At 41.8% G+C, this 20,539-nt stretch overlaps 1 protein-coding gene across 3 annotated transcripts in view; it reads right to left on the bottom strand.

Annotated features, from left to right (window-relative positions):
* Nucleotides 1–666: 666 nt before the first annotated feature.
* Nucleotides 667–20,539, bottom strand: part of LOC144593702 (uncharacterized) — a 52,801-nt gene continuing 32,928 nt past the window's right edge. For 2 of the 3 annotated variants that reach the window (XM_078399660.1, XM_078399662.1), the window contains 2 exons: nucleotides 9,509–9,597; nucleotides 667–3,728 (listed from right to left, as the gene is read on the bottom strand). In XM_078399660.1, coding sequence (XP_078255786.1) covers nucleotides 3,308–3,728; nucleotides 9,509–9,597 — 510 coding nt within the window. In that variant the 3' untranslated portion in view covers nucleotides 667–3,307. Of the gene's footprint in view, nucleotides 3,729–9,508; nucleotides 9,598–14,951; nucleotides 15,319–20,539 lie in introns of those variants that run through there. The other variant, XM_078399661.1, reaches the window with a different exon arrangement.

The raw sequence follows: 20,539 nt of genomic DNA, 5'->3' as shown, positions 1-20,539 counted from the left end.
AAGGTAATCCAGCTAGTGGGAATGGTAATACTCCTGAGGAGTGAAGGCAGATCTTATCCCGAGAAATGAAAACAAATGCACCAAATGCGTGTTGTTTACACATTTTCTCCTTTCAACAAGCAATAAACACTATCCAAAAAGAGAGGTTGAGCTTTGAGTAGCTCAATCCATGCCTTTAGATTTATTCACAAGACTTAAATCTTGTGGCCGACATTGCTTGATGGAAGCTCTCTTCACTTTGAATCAGACCTTTGCATATTCAAGCCCTACTCCAAAGATTAGAGCAACAACATTTAGGGCAATTCTGACATAAGGCTGATGGTCCTGACTTTTTGGATGTGTTTTTAAACTGATGCCCCAACATTTATCTCAAGATTCCAAACACACTGGTTTGAAATATTGCCTCAACTACCAATCACCCTTCCCTATCTGGGTCCAACTATCACTTGCCAGCTCTTGCCTCACTTTACCTCACCTCTTTCTACCAGCTACTCCAATTATGGAGAATGATCCCAACCTAGAACATGTAGGAAGGAACTGCAGATGCTATTTAAACCAAAGATAGACACAAAAAACTGGAGTAACTCAGTGGGACAGGCAGCATCTCTGGAGAAACAGAGCAGGTGATGTTTCGGGTTGGGTCAAGACCCTTCTTCAGTCACCTATTCCTTTTCTCCAGAGATGCTGTCTGACCCGCTGAGTTGCTCCAACTTTTTGTGTCTATCTTCCAATCTAGTACATCGTCTGTCCATTTCCCTCCAGTGATGCTGCCTGACCAGCTGAGTTCTTCCAGCAGTTCATATTTTATTCTTCATTCGGGGACATCTAGCTATGAGAAGATTGAGAGATAACTACTGAATGGGTTATCAACAGGAAACTTCTCAGCTTATCAATGGAAATAACATCGAGAGAGCTACAATTTGGGCAATTTACATTCATGAGCAAATTATAATCACACATATTCAAAATCAAGAAACTATGCTGTTTTGAACCAGCAAAGGATCATAGGAATTGTAGTTTTGGCCCGTGTCTTAATTCCACAGATGTTTGTGCGTGTTTGAAGTAAAGCACAGGTGTTTCCTGTGCATGCGGATCTATTACAACATATCCTGTGCAGCTAATGTACAACGTATAAACATATACACGCATGGTCGAATAGATGTTTTGAATTTAAGGCAAAAGAAACTGATGGAGATCAAGGGGAACTGAATGATCTGAAGCTCAATCGAACATGAGAAATATTTTAATATATATTATTGGTGCCGAGTCTTAACGATGAATGGATCAAGATTCTAATTACTCCCCAAAGTTTAATTTGAGTGTTATCTAATCAATACATGAGGTGGGTTTTTCTGCCTCTGAGTTTTTCAGGTATAAATTCCTCTAACTTGTCTTAAAAGATAGAGAAATTATAGTTTAGTGAGCATTGAAATGAATGTCCACCAGCCTTTAAAGAAAATAAAGCTCTCATGTAGAACAGATGGGGTTATCCTTTTGGCCAAAGAAAATTGTCAAACGTGTGCTGTTTATAACTAAGTTGCATGAGAACAACAAAAGCAGTGTAACTGGCGAGGCATGGAAACATATGTCAATCTTGGCAAGCTCCTGGCACCACGCAACACAAAAGATGTCTCATTTGAAAAGGTTACAGATAAATTACTTTTTCTGCAAAGCATCTTTGGGGGAACTAGAAAGTTACAAGAGTGAGTCTGAAGGGTCTCGACCCGAAACGTCACCCATTCCTTCTCTCTAGAGATGCCGCCTGTCCTGCTGAGTTACTCCAGCATTTTGTGTCTACCTAGAAAGTTACAAATTAGGAAGATTAACCAAAGGTCAGGCAAGACCATCAGTGATCACACAGTTGTGTTGAACAGTGCATCTCAAAGATGTAAAGTTGCCACCTTCCTGAAATGGTTGCTTAAAAAAACAAATTTGTGTGTGGAGAACAAACAGTGGAGCAGCTGGTAGAGCTGTTGCCTCACAGGACCGGAGATCCATATTCAATCCTGAGCACGGGTGCTGTCTGTGTGGAGTTTGCATATTCTCCCTGTGATCGCTTGGGTTTCCTCCGGGTGCTCGTTTCCTCCCACATCCCATAGACGGTTTGTCGGTTAATTAGCCTCTGGAAATTGTCTTTAGTGTGTAGGGAGTGGATGCAGAAGTGGAATAATGTAGAGCCAGTGTGAACAGGTTGACGGTTGATGGCTGACGTGGACTCGGTGAGCCAAAGGGCCTGTTTCCATGCTGTATCTCTAAACTAAAAGAAAGTTCCAATCTAAATTATTTAAATGTTTGAGTGTACATGCAAAATTGTCTTATTGATGGAGATGGCTTCCAAATATGTTTATGAATTGCAGCCTGTGCATAATATTAGTATTTAACGCAACAACTTGAGCAAAAGGCCGTGGCAAAGGCAGGGCTGCATCACATGAGGAAGCTTAGCATAAAGGGCAGGGCAGCGGGAAAAAAATGATACTGATATATTTATACAAGCTGCCAGTACAGTACAATACAAACATGGACAATGAACAATATCCATTGCCTGCAACACATGATCTATTTGCTAGATCCACAGACGTCAAAGTGGTCACCAAGTTGAACCTGCCACATGTATACTGTATGTACAATGAAGCACAAAGATGGCCAGCACTATGGAATAATACACACATGCTTAAGGAACTTTACTAAGCAGCCATATTCTAGCTCAAAATATCAGACATCAAAATAGGCTCCACGCACAAGATTTTATTGGGAGTCCAACTCTATTTATCGAATCGAAATGACATTATAACCACGTTTAACACAGAGGAGGAAAATCTCTGAATTCTTGATGAAATGTTTAGATGGCTTCATGAGCAGTGTGTTGAGCTCCAGAACGGTCGGTGAATGCGTCTGTGTCCATGTGTACGAAAAAGTTGATTATTTCTGTCTGGGGGTAATGCAACCAGTCTCCGGCTCATCTGTGAAAAGCTCAACCCCATTGGCAAGGTCAAAAAATCCTAAAAGCACCAAATGTCAATCTTTCCTTGACATGTACAATGTTATGTAAGATATCTGCTGGAACACACAATGTTAATGTATTAATGACTAACAATGGGCAATAGACAATAGACAACAGGTGCAGGAGTAGGCCATTTGGCCCTTCGAGCCAGCACCGCCATTCACCGTGATCAATGAATAATTATTATACTCCTTTATTCGTCCCACACTGGGAAAATTTACAGTGTTTCAGCAGCAAAGTGGATAGCAAGAGAGCAAGAGATCATTCATTATAAATTGTCATCAGTTTTCTGTGTGTTCTTAGCTGTTATTGGTGACCCGTCTGCTGGGAGCAGTGCTGGTTGTGCAGTCTCACAACAGCGGGAAGGAAGGACCTCCTATATCTCTCCTTCACGCACTTGGGGTGAAGGAGTCTGTCGCTGAAGGAGCTACTCAGTGCAGTGACAGTATCCTGCATGGGGTGGGTGTCGTTGTCCAGCAGCGATGTTAGCTTTGCCATCATCCTCCTCTCTCCCACCACCTGCACTGAGTCGAGGGGGCAACCCAGGACAGAGCTGGCCTTCCTTACCAGCTTGTCGAGTCTCTTCCCTGAGATGCTGCTGCTCCAGCAGACCACTCCGTAGAAAATGGCCGATGCAACCACCGTGTTGTAGAAGGTCCTTAGTAGTGCCTCCTGCACTCCAAAGGACCTGAGTCTCTTTAGCAGATAAAGTCTGCTCTGGTCCTTTCTGTATAATAATCAGAATCAGAATAATCAGAATAACCTTTATTGTCATCCAAAAAATCAAGTCTTTTGAACGAAATTCCGTTACCCACAGTCCAACAATAAGAGCAATAAAAATAAGCAATAACACACACAATCACAAACCAACACAAAAAAAAGAAACATCCATCACAGTGAGTCTCGCATCGGTGTTTTCAGCCCAGTCCAGTTTATTGTTGAGGTAGACACCCAGGTACTTATAAGAATCCACCCTCTCGATGTCCATTCCCTGGATGTTCACCGGTGTCGGGGGGACCTGGCTGTGCCTGCGGAAATCTACCACCATCTCCACCATGGCTGATCATGCACAATCAGTACCCTGTTCCTGCCTTCTCCCCATATCCCTTGACTCCACTATCATTAAGAGCTCTATCTAACTCTCTCTTGAAAGCATCCAGAGAATTGGCCTCCACTGCCTTCTGAGACAGAGAATTCCACAGCTTCACAACTCTCTGAGTGAAAAAGTTTTTCCTTATCTCCATTCTAAATGGCCTACACCTTATTCTTAAACTGTGGCTCCTGGTTCGGGACTCCCCCAACATCGGGAACATGTTTCCTGCCTCTAGCGTGTCCAATCCCTTAATAATCTTATATGTTTCAATAAGATCCCCTCTCATCCTTCTAAATTCCAGAGTATACAAGCCCAGTCGCTCCAGTCTTTCAATGTACGACAGTCCCGCCATTCCGGGAATTAACCTTGTGAACCTACGCTGCACTCCCTCAATAGCAAGAATGTCCTTCCTCAAGTTTGGAGACCAAAACCGCACACAACCACTGAAAATGGATGAACCGTACTGTGGGTGGAAGCAATAAGAGATAGTAGGTGAAAAGAACATAAAGACCACTGATGTAGGTCAGAGATACAGCATGGAAACAGGCCCTTTGGCCCATCTTGAGTAGACACCGACCACTTGTTCACACTAGTTCCATGTTTTCCCCACTTCCGCATCCTACACACTAGGGGTTTACCGAGGCCAATTAACCTACAAAGCCATACGTCTTTGGAATGTGGGAGCTAGTTGGTGCACCCAAGAAAACCCACCTAAGAAAACCCAGGGAGAATGTACAGACTCCACAACAGACAGGACCCATAGTCACAATTAAACCCGAGTCTCTGGCACTGTGAGGCAGCAGCTCTACTACTGTGCCATTGTGCCGCCCAGGTGCCAGAATCTAGGAAAAGAAACAAAATGCTGGAAGAACCAAGCAGGTCAAGAAGCATCTATGGAGGTAAAAGGTGTATGTTCATGTTTTGGGTTGAGTCTCTGCATTAGGACTGAGAGCGAACAGGAAAGATTGCCAACATACGGGGCCTGGAGAATGAAAGCCGGTATGTGATGGGTGGATAGACACAAAACGCTGGAGCAACTCAGCAGGTCAGGCAGCATCTCTGGAGATAAGGAATGGGTGACGTTTTGGGTCGAGAGCCTTGTTCAGACTCAGTCTGAAGAAGGGGCTCGACCCGAAACATCCCCCATTCCTTTTCTCCAGAGAGGCTGTCTGACCCGCTGAGTTACTCGAGCTTTTTGTGTCTATCTTTGGTTTAAACCAGCATCCACAGTTCCTTCCTACACATGTGATGGGTAAAACTGGGTGGGGTGTGTATGATGGGCAGATCTAATTAGGTGGGTGGAGAGGATAGGAAAGGTGAACAATGGGATAGGCAAACTGGATCGACAGATGACAAGACTTCTGTATAAGGTTTTGGGAGTGATCTTTTCTCAGTGTAGTAATACCAACAAACAGCGAGAGGAACTGCGATCACATAGAAATGGAGGCATCGGCAATCATATTTGAAATCAGTGTTCCACCAGTTCTTATTCGACAAACTTTAAGAGTCGCCAGAAACATTTTAAGAGCAATTTTAGAATTCTATTAACCACTTTTCTCATAAAGGCAGTGTCAACAACTGGAGGCCACTTTCCTGTCAAAAAACGATTATGGCAGAAAATATTAATCATTTAAAAAATGAATGATTACAGTTCACTCCTGACCTCTAGTGCTGTTTGTGTGGGATTTCTCCCTGTGCCCTCATGGATTTCCTCCAGCTGCTCTGGTTTCCTCCCATGTCCCAAAAGAGATACGAGTTGGTTGGTTATTTGGCCGCTGTAAATTGCCTTGAGTGTGTATGTAAGTGGTAGAATCTGTGGGGAGTTAACATGAATGTGGATAAAGTAAAAACGGAGTAATGTAAATAGATACTTGATAGTCAGTTGAGACGTGGTGGAGTGAAGGGATGTACTGTATAACTCTATAAAGTACTCGTGTGTGCTCCTGTGCATTCTGAGAAGAACGCCAATGGATTAAACATGCCTTTTATAACGTTGAGTGTTTCCTCTGTATTAATGCACACTGCTCTTTATTTCACCAGAGACAAGGAGCCTACGGTGGCATCTGTATTACAACCATAAACTATCCAGCCTATCTATCATCTTGAATCTCTAATGCAGAGACTCCACTTTGGGAAACCCCTCAGAGCTGTTCCCACTCCATTGATATTAAGTGAGGTTTCACAGCAGATTTATCAAACTAACATTAACACAGTGGGTGATCCTCTGAAAGATCTGTGTATTAGACTCTGCCTCCTCTTTGTATCAGTACATTCCAAGTTAATAATCCCTAAACAGCATCACAATTTCCTTTCAGGAATGAGAAGAATTGTTTTATTATAGCTACCAACATGAGACTATTCCAAATCTATAGCTGTGCCCTGAGAATATCATGTTACAACAGAGCCAGAATTTCTGCTGCAGTTATTAAAGTGAAAAACAGATCTGCCATGCTCATTTTTTTAAATGGAAGGATCGTTATTTTTCATTCCATTATTGCTCTCCTGATTCAACATGGGTTTTTGATTAATTTTGTAACTTGTCAACAGTGACACTCCTTGGTCATTACGAAAACTGCAGAGCAACGTTCCTGGCTCACCTCTCAAGAAGTTGCTTACATTTATCCTGAATTTCCTGGTTGCCTTTAGCATTTATACTTTGGCTATCTCATTGCTGAAGTTATTTTTCCAAACTTTCCTCAGATGCTGGTTTATACCAAAGATAGACACGAAATGCTGGATTAACTCAATGATTTAGGCAGTATCTCTGGACAAAATGGATAGATGTCTTTTCGGGTTGGGACCCTTCAAACTGATTTTAGTAGAGAGACCGGGGGAAAAAATCTGGAAGTGAAAAAACAGCACGATGACGTAGCGGTAGACTGCCAGTGACCTAGGTTCGATCCTGACTACAGGTGCTTGTCTGCACAGAGATTGCAAGTGCTTCCCATGACCTGTGTGGATTTTTTCCAAGATCATCGATTTCCTCCCACACTCCAAAGACATACAGGTTTGAAGATTAATTGGCTTGATATAATTGCATAAATGTAAAATTGTCCCTAGTGTGTGTAGGGTAGTGTTAATGTGCAGGGATCACTGGTTGGTGCTGCCTCAGTGGGCCGAAGGGCCTGTTTCCACGCTGTATCTCACAAAAATAAAGGCTGGACAAATCACAGCCAGCAACAGATTACCTCAGGCGAGGAGGTTCCCAGATAGGCAGATTGTTGGATAGAAAAAGGTGTGAGCCCAAGAGGGATACATCACTGTGAACTGTGAAGCCAATTAATGGACATATAGTGGAGTTGCGGGGAGGGGGGGGGGGAGAAACTGGGACACGTCAGTCAGGGGAAGGGGAAGGGGCAGAAAGGGGAGGGGGTGAGAGGTGTTTGTAGAAATTACCTAAAATTGGAGAATTGGACAATGTTCATACCGAAGGGTTGAAACCTATCCAAGCAGACTATGAAAACATGAGGAAATTATAATTTCTTCAATCATTATTCATCAATCATCAGTATGTCTTATACTGGTCAGAGATCTTCTGGCATTGTTCAAATATAGATAAACCTTCTGGCTTTATACCAGTCCTGTAATTAAACTAGATAGATACAATGTGCTGGAGTAACTCAACGGGTCAAGCACACATCTCCGGAGAAAAAGGATGGGTGACGTTTTGGGTCAGGACCCTTCTTGAGACTCCTGAAGAAGGGTCCTGACCCAAAATGTCACCCTTCCTTTTACACCAAAGATACTGCCTGACCCGTTGAGTTACTCCAGCACTTTGCGTCCATCATCGGTATATACCAGCATCTGCAGTTCATTTCTACGCACTGTAATTAAAGTAACTTTATTCTTAAAAGAGAAAAAAATGTATCTACATCAACAATATAGGGCAATTGAAGAATGCATTGTTTCTCTTGCTAATTGCTGGCTTCAAGAGAATCTTTCCTTATCCTGTTCCATCACACATTGACAATGGTCCATCATTTTACTGTGGTCCTCTCTATTCTATCTGCAAATAATGTTATGGTCCATGACTTCACCCTAAGCCTTGATTTAGCCAGCCTTCAGTCATACTACTTAATTCATTAAAATGGAACAGGAATTGCAATAGTGTGCAAACAGATCCTCTTTACTTCAAGAATTGCTTTCTTCTAAATTCATCAAAATTAATTAATGAATCTAGAACTAATTTTCAATTTAGAGATATCACCTAATGTTCAGTTCAGTTGTGTAAATGACTTCAAAAATGTCCTTATATAATAGAATATACCTTCCTTTCAATCAACCATTTTTCTATCACATCACTCACATTATTGTCACGTCACTTTTTTCATTTGTTGAAAAACTAATTACCTTTCTGTTTATACTTATTCTATCCATTCTCCTCTGCATCTTGGAGCCCAGCTGGAAATTAAACTGTCTACATCTATACAATTCTATTCACTTTTGTGCCTGGTGATATATTGTATCTCCCATTCAAAATGTCATAGCTAATCTTAAAAGAACAGGTACAAAGTTGGTTTCCACTCCAGATTAATCAAGGAGCCGACTGAGTGTATGGTCAATAGTGACAGCTCATTGCTCTGACTCAAAAACAAGGTTAACTATAGAAAACTGCAAGGTGTTCACACAAATACTTCCATGACCAGTACATCTCAGTATACAAGCTCTGGCCTTCTCATTTGCAACAGTAATATTTTTTCAATTAATATATCTTCTATACGTCAATTTCTTAATTTTGAATAACAAGCCAGGGGTAGGAAATGATTCTTGGAATTTATGAAACCAAGCGCAGGCTCAGCGATTGCTTCGCTCAACACCTGCGCTCAGACCGCATTGACCAAACTGATCTCCCGGTGGCCGAGCATTTCAACTCCCCCTCCCATTCCCAGTCTGACCTTTCTGTCATGGGCCTCCTCCAGTGCCATAGCGAGGCCACCGGAAATTGGAGGAACAGCACCTCATATTTCGCCTGGGCAGCTTGCAGCCCAGTGGTATGTCCACCTATATCCTTCCTTTGTCCCGCCCCCCTGACATCAGTCTGAAGGGTCTCGACCCGAAACGTCACCCATTCCTTCTCTCCTGAGATGCTGCCTGACCTGCTGAGTTACTCCAGCATTTTGTGAATAAATACCTTGGAATTTATTAGCTATGTACTGATCAAATACATCTATAATTTTAAATGAGACTGGTTAATTTTGTCAGATTTTATTTTGACATCTCTTATTGTCAAGCGCTTCAAGCAATTTGTTACTTCATCATTAAGACATAAAATAGATTTAGCTGAACAGAGTTAAAGACGAGAACATGGTATGAATCTTATAAAATTCATACCATTAAACACTGTAAGGAAATTTGTAATATTAAGAGATTATCATGAAAGCATTTATGACTCAGCATTTGCACAACATCTTTACCTCTGCTTCTGTTTGTAACCTTGTATTCTGAAGGCCCTTTGATCACTCATATAAATGACAGCATGTTTCTTTTGTGATGAATCTCTTGACTTTTTCATGATGGAAGGCAAAAGAAAAAAAATATTAAGACTACATGTTTCCATAAATTTCTTCAATACATTTTTTAAAATGGAAATACTCCCCTGCTCTTAATCCATAGGCCTGAAATTACAGCAGGTCAGGTAGCATCTATGGAGGGAATGGACAGACATGTTTCGGGTTGAAATCCTTCATCAGACTGAACAAGAAGTTAGTGGTGCATCTAATCAGGGTGATAGAATAACCTTCGGGGATTTAATCTACATATGCACTGGAGAAGCCAAATTAACAGTAAAAGTATAAAGGATGAATTCATGGGTACAGTCGATGATTTTCTAGATCAGTATGTTGAGGGACGAATAAGGGAAATAGTTATGGCAAATCGGTTATTGTATTGTGCAAAGAGAAGGAGATTAACTAATAATGTGGTCGTTAAGTGATTGTGAAGGAAGGATGATCAAAACACGACAACAGTTTGTACAAAAAGTTAGTGATTTTGTTCAACTTGAAACCAGGTTCTTAAATCTAAACAAGGCAAGTTACAAAGATATGAAGCATGAGTTTACTGAGATAGGTTGTGAAACTACATTCGAAGTAATTAGAGTAGGCAAGCAATGATTAACACAGAAACAATTAATCCATAGTTGAACTAAATAATTAATACGTAGTTTATAACAAATATATATTTCTCTTTGAAGTACAAAACCCATACAGGAAAAGTGGCCTAATAGGCCGACCAAGAGAAGTTATTAGACCATGGAAAAAGCTTATTGATCATAAATCCAAGGATGCCACAGAGAGCAGTTAGAATGAATAATGAGAAGATTTCAGAATTCAGCAGCGGAGAGAGGATTGAATAAAAATTAAGATATAAAATAAGATTATAAAAGCGTCTATGGAAATGTAAAAAGGTGTTCCTTGCAGACTAAGATATGAGATAAAATGACAAAAAGGAAAGAGCAAAAAAAACAAATATTTCATGTCTTTACTGCTCTGAAAATCTGCTATGAGTCTGCAGTAAATGAGTAGCTGATAGACATTAGCATTATGAAAGAAAGGTATTGGCAAAATTAATGAAACAGAAAGACAATCAATTCTGGAACCAGTGCCAAGGCTTTGCATGACTTTGCATGATAAGTTTTGAAAAGGTGGCAATGGAGAAAATAGCCGTGGTCATCTTCGAAAATCCTACAGGTTCCAGAATCACAGATTGGAAGAAAAGGGAGAGTGGGGCAACAGGTAAAAACTGCAGACCAAATGGCTTGACATCAACCACAGGAAAATGCTAGAACCTTTTAATAAGCACACACTGATGCTTGAAAAATAAAATTTTGCAAAGTTGGCAAGGATTTATGAAAGGGGAATCATGTTTGATAAATTTGATAAAAGTTTTTTGAGGTCTTGATTATCAGAGTGAATGTGGAGTATTTCAATTTTCAGAAGACTGTCGATAAAGAATCACCAAAGAGATTATTTATCAAAAATAGAGCTCTTGGAATTGGGGATGATACACTGACTCGGACTGAGCATTCAACATGAAGACAGAGCGTAGGCAGAAACTGACCTTCTAATGATTGGGAGGCTGTGACTAATTGAGATCGGTGTCTAGATCTCAGCTGTTTATAGCCTCAGTCAATGATTTTGATGAAGGAACCAAGTGTAACATATCTGGGTCTGCGAAGATATAACGATTGATATGTGTGGCTTTTAAGTTATAAATGTGGATTTTATATAAGTTATGAAGAAGCTTCAAGGGGGTATAGACAGAATAAAAGAATGAATGAGGAATGAGGAACTACAGATAGAATATTATAAGAACTATTGTGAGAACATCCACTTTGGTAGAAAGAAAGGAAAGGCAGAATACTTTTTAACGCAGAAGCTCAAATATATTGGTGTTCAGAATGATATAACCTTGATATAACCTTGTATGTGGCCGTGGCAATTAGGAATGCAGGTGGCATGTTGACCTTTATTGAAAAAGGGATTTGAGAACAATAGTAAAGATATTTTACTGCAATTACATAGGCTATGGCTGTTCATGGAATATTATCTGCAGGCCTGGATTCCCCGCCTATGGAAAGGTGTACTTGCAATAATAGAGACTGCAAGTAAAGTTCACCAGATTAATTTCTGCGTTGCAGGTGTTTGTCTTGTCAGGGAGGATTAAACAGATTGGGTGTATATTCTATTGAGTTTATAAGGATGATATGTGATCTTCATTGAAATGTACAAAATTGTTAAGGAGCCTGAAGAGGTGGATGTAGGTATATTTCCCCACCTCAGTTGCTTAGCACCAGCGTTACATTCTCATTGGATATTTTGGACTGCAATGAGAATATATTTCTTTGCCCAGATAGTAAATCTTCAGAATCCTCCACCCTAGAAAAGTGTGGAGAATCAGTTACCATTAATTTTTGTAGCGAAATTGCATTTTATTGTAAGATTTGAGAAGTTTTCCCTCATTCTGCAATCAACACCAAACCAAAGTGCTGCAGTTTGGACATTTTATACGGGACTGGGGCTGATAGCGGAGAAAGGCTGCGGTCAGTGTGTTAACAAGAGATGTCACAATCCGTGGGTCCCAAGATGGCCACGGGACCTCGTGACCAGCCACAAAAGCAAAAACCCCACAGCCCAGTCTCTAGGTTTCTGCAAAGTCACAGCCAGAACAATGGATGGATATTGGCCATGCAGAAACCTGCGAAACCAGGTCGAAGTCCAGACACTGGGGCGCTGACATCAGCATACTCACAATGCCCCAAGCCGATCTACACAGTTAATCTCGTTAAGGGGGCACAATAGTCCATAGAAACCTACCTGGCAGGTGATGGGAAACCAGTTAAACCCATCACCTCTCAACGAGAAACAGATTAACAGACCGTCTAGCCATCACCGGTACCCCCGGACATAACGCAGAACAGAGAGAAAACTCAAATACCCATCTTTGAAACAAAGAGATCCCGAGATCTGGCGGGAGATAGGACGGGTCAGAATTAGTATAACTGGCCACGACTTTTGGGTTTTAAACTCGTGCAAGTCAAACGGATGCATGACAGAAGTCAGAGGAGGCAACAAACGGCACGGAGAACGGGGACTCACCGAGAAGAACGGAAGGAAGAAACTCACGGAACAAGCACGACCCTCACGGAGAACAGCGGAGAAGCAGCACGAACAGCCAGTAACCCCAGTAATAGCCCCATGGTGAGCATGTACCCCGATCCTGCACATCCTGGACATAGTTTAGTGTAGAGGGGAGGGTGGTTTAATTAACGTGGGTGTATAAGTAAATATGTGTTGGCCAATTTTGCGATGTGTCGTACGTTCCCCATCTTACAGTCGTGTATATGTCTTGTAGAATTGTACGTTTTAGAATTCAGAGTCAAAAGTATTCATGTATATGTCTTGTAGAACTGTACGTTTTATGATTCATAGTCAAAAGTATTCATGTATATGTCTTGTAGAACTGTACGTTTTATGATTCATAGTCAAAAGTATTCATGTATATGTCTTGTAGAACTGTACGTTTTATGATTCATAGTCAAAAGTATTCATGTATATGTCTTGTAGAACTGTACGTTTTATGATTCATAGTCAAAAGTATTCATGTAATTCGGTATGTGTCATAGATATGTCTTATAGAACTGTGAAGAGCATTCATGTACAATAGTCCCAAGCGATCAATAAAAGCCTTTTCCATTTAAACCCTGGTCTTCAAATCTGGTCTGGTTGAGTTTTTCTGCACTATCAACGCTCCTGCATCTAAGTCCAGTGTCTAGAACCGTAGGGGGTGAGTGGGTCGAACCACTCACGGGGAACCAGTGTGCGCGGCCTGGTCAAGGGATCAGAGCAAGGCACGGGGACCTTAGGTCGGGCGAAAGCTCGGCGCAGAAAACCCCTTACATATATATATATTATGAGCTAGAAGATATATGGGGTTCAGTGATAGGTGGGTAGCTCTGAGCTAAAAGATCAACCATGACAATGAGTAGTGGAGCAGGTACAAAGACCTGCTTCCACTTCTTGTCTCTCTTGTAGAAAAAGGCTCTGAAGCTGCAATTTATTCTTTAATGTTGACTAAATAATTATTTTTTTTGCTGTACATAGTAAATAACTGGATTATCAATTACATTTAAAAAAATAGTAAATTATAAAAGTAAATATAAATTGCTGTATTTGGAATCAACACGTGTGCTATATTTGTGTATGATGAAGGGTCTCGACCCGCAATGTCACCTATTTCTTTTCTCCGGAGGTGCTGCCTGACCCGCTGAGTACTCCAACATTTTGTGTCTATCTTCAGTATAAACCACCATCTGCACTTCCTTCTCCCATATGCGGTATTTATCTAACTGCGTATTCGAAGTAAAACAAAACAAAGTGCTGGAGGAACACAGCGCGACTCTGATGGAGTCTCCACCAGAAACGTCGCCTGCCTATTCTCTCCGCAGATACAGTTCTGTACCGCCTAACCTGCTGCGTTCCAGCACTTTGTTGTTACTCCAGATTCCAGTATCTGCAGCCTGCAGTCTGCTATGTCTGCCGATGAGAAGTGAAGTCTATGTAGACTGATTATTCTTATACTTAACATCTAATACTTTGGAAAACAAAGTTAAATATTGATATTAAGAAGTCTATGTTGCAGTACCCAGTCTGTTAATTTCACCACCCCCCCCCCCCCCCTACTCATTCCATTCCTCTGTTTATTTCAACCCTTCGCGTTCTTCCTCTCCTGAAAGTATTAATTTCTAGCTATTGTGCACAACCCGCAAATGTCAGCACACTGTTAGCACTTGGGGAGGTCACGGCTGAGGTCCTGGTCCCTGAACATGTAGTATGTGGGCAGTGGCACAGTATTCAACTTTCCTTTTAGCATACTGCCCCTAACTTTAACCCGATTTTAAATTTCATTAAAAGAGGAAGAATAGTTCAGATGCATTGGCGACGGATTTGATTTTTGCCTGGGACCACCGTGGCCTAGATAAATTAGAATGTTGTTTTTCTTCACCTGAATGCTTATGAGGAACATGGCACATAGATCTGTATAGCACCAAAAAGCACTTCGGCCCACAATGCCACGATGGAACATGATGCCAAGACCATTTCTTATGGATTCACTACCCATAATCTATATCCCTTCATTCCCTGAATATCCATAGAACCCCGTTGAAGGATTTTCTAACTGAAACGTTACCTCAGTTTCTCTTTCCATATGTGTATGAAGGAACTGCTGATGCTGGTTTAAACCAAAGATAGATACAAAATGCATTTCTTTCTCCAAGGCTCCCAGCCGGGGGAGTGCATGTCCCATGTAAACCAAAGAAGGGAGAAGACACGAAGATCACCTGCAGGACCCAGTCAGTACCTGATGCTGGAGATCGGGAAAGCCTTGTCGTAGCAGACGCTTCTGCAGCCCGATTGCTCCGTGTTGCAGATGAACAGCCTGCCCGTCAACCCAGGCATCTTCGGCGGCCACCCCAAGGACCAACATCCTGAAAACGAACAAGATTGTTAACCAGATCTTCCCCGCGATCGTTGAGGGGACGTGCACTTCTTCCAAAATGCTTCCGAGCACATTCCAGTCACCCATCCCCACGGTTTCATTCCTTCTCGGCCTGCAAACGTCAACTTTTTTCACTTCGGTATCCTCTCCCCAGCTCAATCCCGTTCTTTACTGCGTCCTCTCCGTTTATTTGGATATCGATCGCCGTTGTCCATGTTTAACCGCACAATTCATATGACCCCATCATCACCCGCCGCCACCCACCTCTGCTCGCAGAGATTCTTCACTCAGCCTCAAAGGCACCATCAACTCGTCGTTGGTTGGTAGTTCGTGCATTTTATTAAATGTAAGCTGAAGGACCATCTCGGTGAAATGCATGTAATCACACCCACGACCCGACATTTCGTGTTCACTGTGAGTCTTTGAATTTGGCAAAATAATCCGTGGTTTGCAAGAGAAAATAGATTCAAAACAAACACAGTGTCGGTTTCTGCTGCGCTAGGGACTTCGGCGTTTTTTTGCGCAGATTGTTTTTATTTCAATATTGAACATTTTAATATTTGTTTATTATATTATTTGTTGAGTATCATGTTTACAAACCTGATGTGCTGCTGCAAGTTAGAATTTCATTGTTCCGTTTCGGTACATATGAGAATAAAACTCTCTTGACTCTTAAACATTAAGGTCGCAAACAGCACAATACCTGTTGCTCAGTACACTATAATTATGTGCTTAAGTGCACCGTCATCCAAACTTCAACGGTCCAATTCAGAAATTAATAATCTTTGAATGATCGATCGATCAGAAATTGATTTCACAATGTCTGGAACTCAGAACTTACCCATAACTACTGGAAGGTATCACAAAATACTGGAGTAAGTCAGCGGGTCAGGCAGCATCTCTGGAGAGAAGGAATGGGTAAGGTTTAAGGTCGAGACCCTTCTTCAGACTGATGTGGGGGGGGGGGGGGGCAGGACAAAGAAATGAGACAGGAAGACAGTGGGAGGACTGGGAAGGGGGAGGGGAAGAGAGGGACAGAGGAGCTATCTAAAGTTAGAGAAGTCAATGTTCATACCACTGGGCTGTAAGCTGCCCAAGTGAAATATGAGGTGCTGTTCCTCCAATTTGCGGTGGGCCTCACTATGACACTGGAGGAGACCCATGACAGAAAGGTCAGACTGGGAGTAGGAGGGGGAGTTAAAATGCTCAGTCACTGGGAGATCAGGTTGGTTAAGGCGGACTGAGCAAAGGTGTTGAGCGAAACGATCGCCGAGCCTGCGTTTGGTCTCGCCGATGTAGACGTTGACATCTGGAAAAGCGGATACAATAGATGAGGTTGGAGGAGGTGCAGGTGAACCTCTGCCTCGCCTGGAAAGACTGTTTGGGTCCTGGGATGGAGTTGAGGGGGGAGGTAAAGGGACAGGTGTTGCATCTCCCGCGGTTGCAGGGGAAAGTGCCTGGGGAGGGGGCGCTTTGGGTAGGAAGGGGCGAGTGGATCAGGGAGTTACGGAGGGAACGGTCTCTGCGGAAAGCAGAAAGGGAAGGAGATGGGAAGACGTGGCCAGTGGTGGGATCCCGTTGGAGATGACGGAAATGCTGGAGGATAATTTGCTGTATACGCTGGCTGATGTGGTGGAAGGTGAGGACAAGGGGGACTCTGCCCTTGTTACGAATGGGGGTGGGGGAGCGAGAAAGGAGCTGCGGGATATAGAGGAGGCCCTAGTGAGAGCCTCATCTATAATAGAAGAGGGGAAGCCCCATTTCCTAAAGAATGCTGAGATACTGCCTGACCCGCTGAGTTACTCCAGCATTTTGTTATACCTTGGATTTGTACCAGCATCTGCAGTCATTTTCCTACGTAACTACTGTAGATAGACACAAAACTGGTTAACTCAGGCAGCATCTCTGGAGAGGTAATGGATGCCGTTTTGGGTCGAGACCCTTCTTCAGACTGGTTAGAGGTAAAGGAAACGAGAGATATAAACTGTGATGTGGAGAGATAAAGAGCAATGAATGAAAGATATGCAAAAAAGCAACGAAGATAAAGGAAACAGGCCATTGTAAGCTGTTTATAGGATGAAAATGAGAAGCTAGTGCGACTTGGGTGGGGGAGAGATAGAGAAGGAATGCCGGGGCTACCTGAAGTGAGTGAAATCAATATACCACTGGCCTGTAAGCTGCCCAAGCAAAATATGAGATACTGTACCTCCAGTTTGCGTTTAGCCTCACTCTGACAATGGAGGAGACCGAGGACAGAAAGATCTGTGTAGGAATGGGAAGGCGAATTAAAGTGTTCAACAACTGGGAGATCAGATTGGTTTAGGTGGGCTAAGCAAAGGTGTTCCGCGAAACTGCAGCACTATTGGAAGAAGCCCTCAGGCTGATAAGCTATTTATTGATGCTATTAATGTGTCTGCACTGATTACATTTAAAGTGGACATAAAATGCAGATAGTGGGGTACTGAGATGAAACCTTTCAGGCAGCAGAAAACAGAAACAGAAAGAAACATATACAACATGTGACTTATTTTAACATTTATGAATGTAATTCACTTTCCTTCAATAAGCATGAAGTTTGGTTACTTACAATCTGCAATTTAACCAAATATTAATGAAATATTTAGATTTTTTTTGTAGTTGTAAACATGACCAGCAAGAAATCAATTATGTTTTGCAAACCAAGAGACACAGGTCAATCGATCGTGTCCGATTTCATAGATAACCGCTGGAGTGATCTATGTTTGAAAACATGTTAAGTGTATTATTTCTATAGTTTATATTAACTCTACAGTGCCGTGTTCAGTGTTTATTGTCCAAGACAGTGTCAACCCTTGAATTCTGAAATAACTCATCAATAATTTTCAACTTACATTCTTCAATTTAGTTCAGTCTGAAGAAGGATCTCGAGCCGAAACGTCACCCATTCCTTCTCTCCTGAGATGCTGCCTGACCTGCTGAGTTACTCCAGTATTTTGTGAAATAAATACCTTCGATTTGTACCAGCATCTGCAGTTATTTTCTTACACTTCTTCAATTTTAGTAATCATGACTGATCACCAATGTTTGTGATTTTTTTTACCCAGATTATATTTTATTCACTCCTTTAGTTCTTGAACCTAGTTACACCCATATTAAAATGAAATTGAATTGCAAAATAACTTTAAAATAGCCTTTAAATATTGTTTTGATTGCTAGTGAAAGTGTTATGGTTTTTAATGAAAGATGAAATGCAGGTTTTCCCCCCCAAAAATTGGATATTACATTGTAATCCACTCATTCGCCAGCATGCCCCTGCATAAGAATGCAAAGGCCATGCCTCACATCCAGAAGATGAAGATGCAGAAGGGCTCAGGAGGTCCTCTCTCTCTCCCTCTCCCTCTCCCACCCCCTCCCTCCTCTCTCTCTCCCTCTCCACCTCTCTCTCTCCCTCTCCACCTCTCTCTCCACCTCTCTCCACCTCCCTCTCTCCACCTCCCTCCCTCCATCTCCATCTCTCTCTCTCTCTCTCTCTCTCTCTCTCTCTCTCGGAATTAAATGTGACATCTCTAAGTTTACGGATGACACAAAGCTGGGTGGCAGTGTGAGGTGCGATGAGGATGCTATGAGGCTGCAGGGTGACTTGGATATGTTGGGTGAGTGGACAGATGAATGGCAGATGCAGTATAGTGTGGATAAAAGTGAACTACATTACAAAATAAAGTGCCCTTCTCTCAGGAAGGAAAAGGAGTGAGTGGAAGAGCTGCTTAAGTGGGATAGCAGCCTGAGCACATAAATGATTGGTGGAATATAAAAGCAGGGAACTGGAGCAAACAGTACAGATTTAACAGTTCTAAAAAGTGTACAGGAACAGAAGGACCTGAGGGTTCATGTACATAGATTTTTGAAAGGGACAGGACACATTCAGAGAATCATTAGCAAAACATATGTTATCTTGGGTTTCATACATAGAAATATTGAGAATAAAATATTGTGGTGCTGTGGTAGAATTACTGCCTTACAGTGCTTGCAGAGGCAAAGACCCTGGTTCAATCCCGATCGGGTGCTGCCTGTACAGTTTGTATGTTCTCCCAGTGAACGCATGAGTTTCCTCCCACACTCCAGACATACAAGTTTGTAGGGTTAATTGGCTTGGGTTTGTATACTTGGTATAAGTGTAAATTGACCCTAGTGTATGTGAGCTTATGTTGGTCTGTGGGGATCGCTGGTCGGCACAGATTCAGTGGGCCGGAGGGCCTGTTTCCACGCTGTATCTCTAAACTAAAAGCTGGGAAGTTATGCTAAATCTTTAAGAAGTTCATGTTAGGCAACTACCAGAGTATTGCTTCCAGTCCTCAGTCTCGGCACATTAAAAACGATGTGAAAGTTATGTCACAGTTTATGTTTCACATCATTCTGACTTGGGAGTATATTGCTATTCCTTAATGCATGCTTAGTCTAAATTTTGGAACTCTCTCTCAGAAAGACTGCAATGTTTTCAACTGCAACTGAACAACAATGAAATATCCAGCAATATTCACATCAGGAAAAAAAAAGTGAAAATGAGTAAGATTATTTTCCCATTATCTGACTGTATCAAACTATTCTTCCATTCCTTTCTTCATTGTGAACTTTCTAGTTTTTACTTAAGTAGATTTCTGTGTTTAATGTTTGACCATTTGCAGCAAATTTCAGAATTATAGATTGTTGATTGGAAAGTTGGTTGTTAATTGGCTGAACATAGACACAAAAAGCTGGAGTAACTCAGCTGGACAGGCGGCACCTCTGGAGAGAAGGAATGGGTGATGTTTTGGGTTGAGACCCTTCTTCAGTTAATTGCTATTGGATTTATTATTGGTTGACCCATATAATAGCTATATGATTTGAATTCCTCTCCGTGGACTTTTCTATATCTGCCACAATAAAATCTTTGATTTTAAAGACCACTATCAAATCCTTTTTGTCCACCCTTTTCTAGATAAAAGAACCACAGCTTCATAATTGTTTTCCTATTAAATATTTTTTCTCCATTGTGGTATTCTTCTGATCCATTTTTCATTTTCTCAGGAGTCTTTATAGCTTTTTTAAAATTGGGGATCAGAACTGTGCATAATATCTTCAAAGGGTTTTCAAATCCTCTTTGCTTTTCCATTCATCTGGGAATTAACTATTTGGTTTGCTTTTCTGGGTTTAGTTTAGAGATACAGCGTGTAACAGGACCTTCGGCCCACCGAGTCTGCACTGACCAATGGTCCCTGCACGTTAATACTATCCTACACACTAGTGACAATTTTACATTTATACCAAGCCAATTAACTTACAATTAACTGTACATCTTAGGAGTGCGGGAGAAAACCAAAAATCTCAGAGAAAACCCACATGGCCACGGGGAGAAATTACAAACTCTGTACAGACAGTACCCATAGTCGGGATTGAACCCGGGTCTCCAGTGCTGTAAGCGCTGTAAGGCAGCA

This window comes from Rhinoraja longicauda, chromosome 5 (assembly GCF_053455715.1).
Source record: "Rhinoraja longicauda isolate Sanriku21f chromosome 5, sRhiLon1.1, whole genome shotgun sequence".
Taxonomy (NCBI): Eukaryota; Metazoa; Chordata; class Chondrichthyes; order Rajiformes; family Arhynchobatidae; genus Rhinoraja; species Rhinoraja longicauda.
This window is presented reverse-complemented; position numbering and strand designations above follow the sequence as displayed.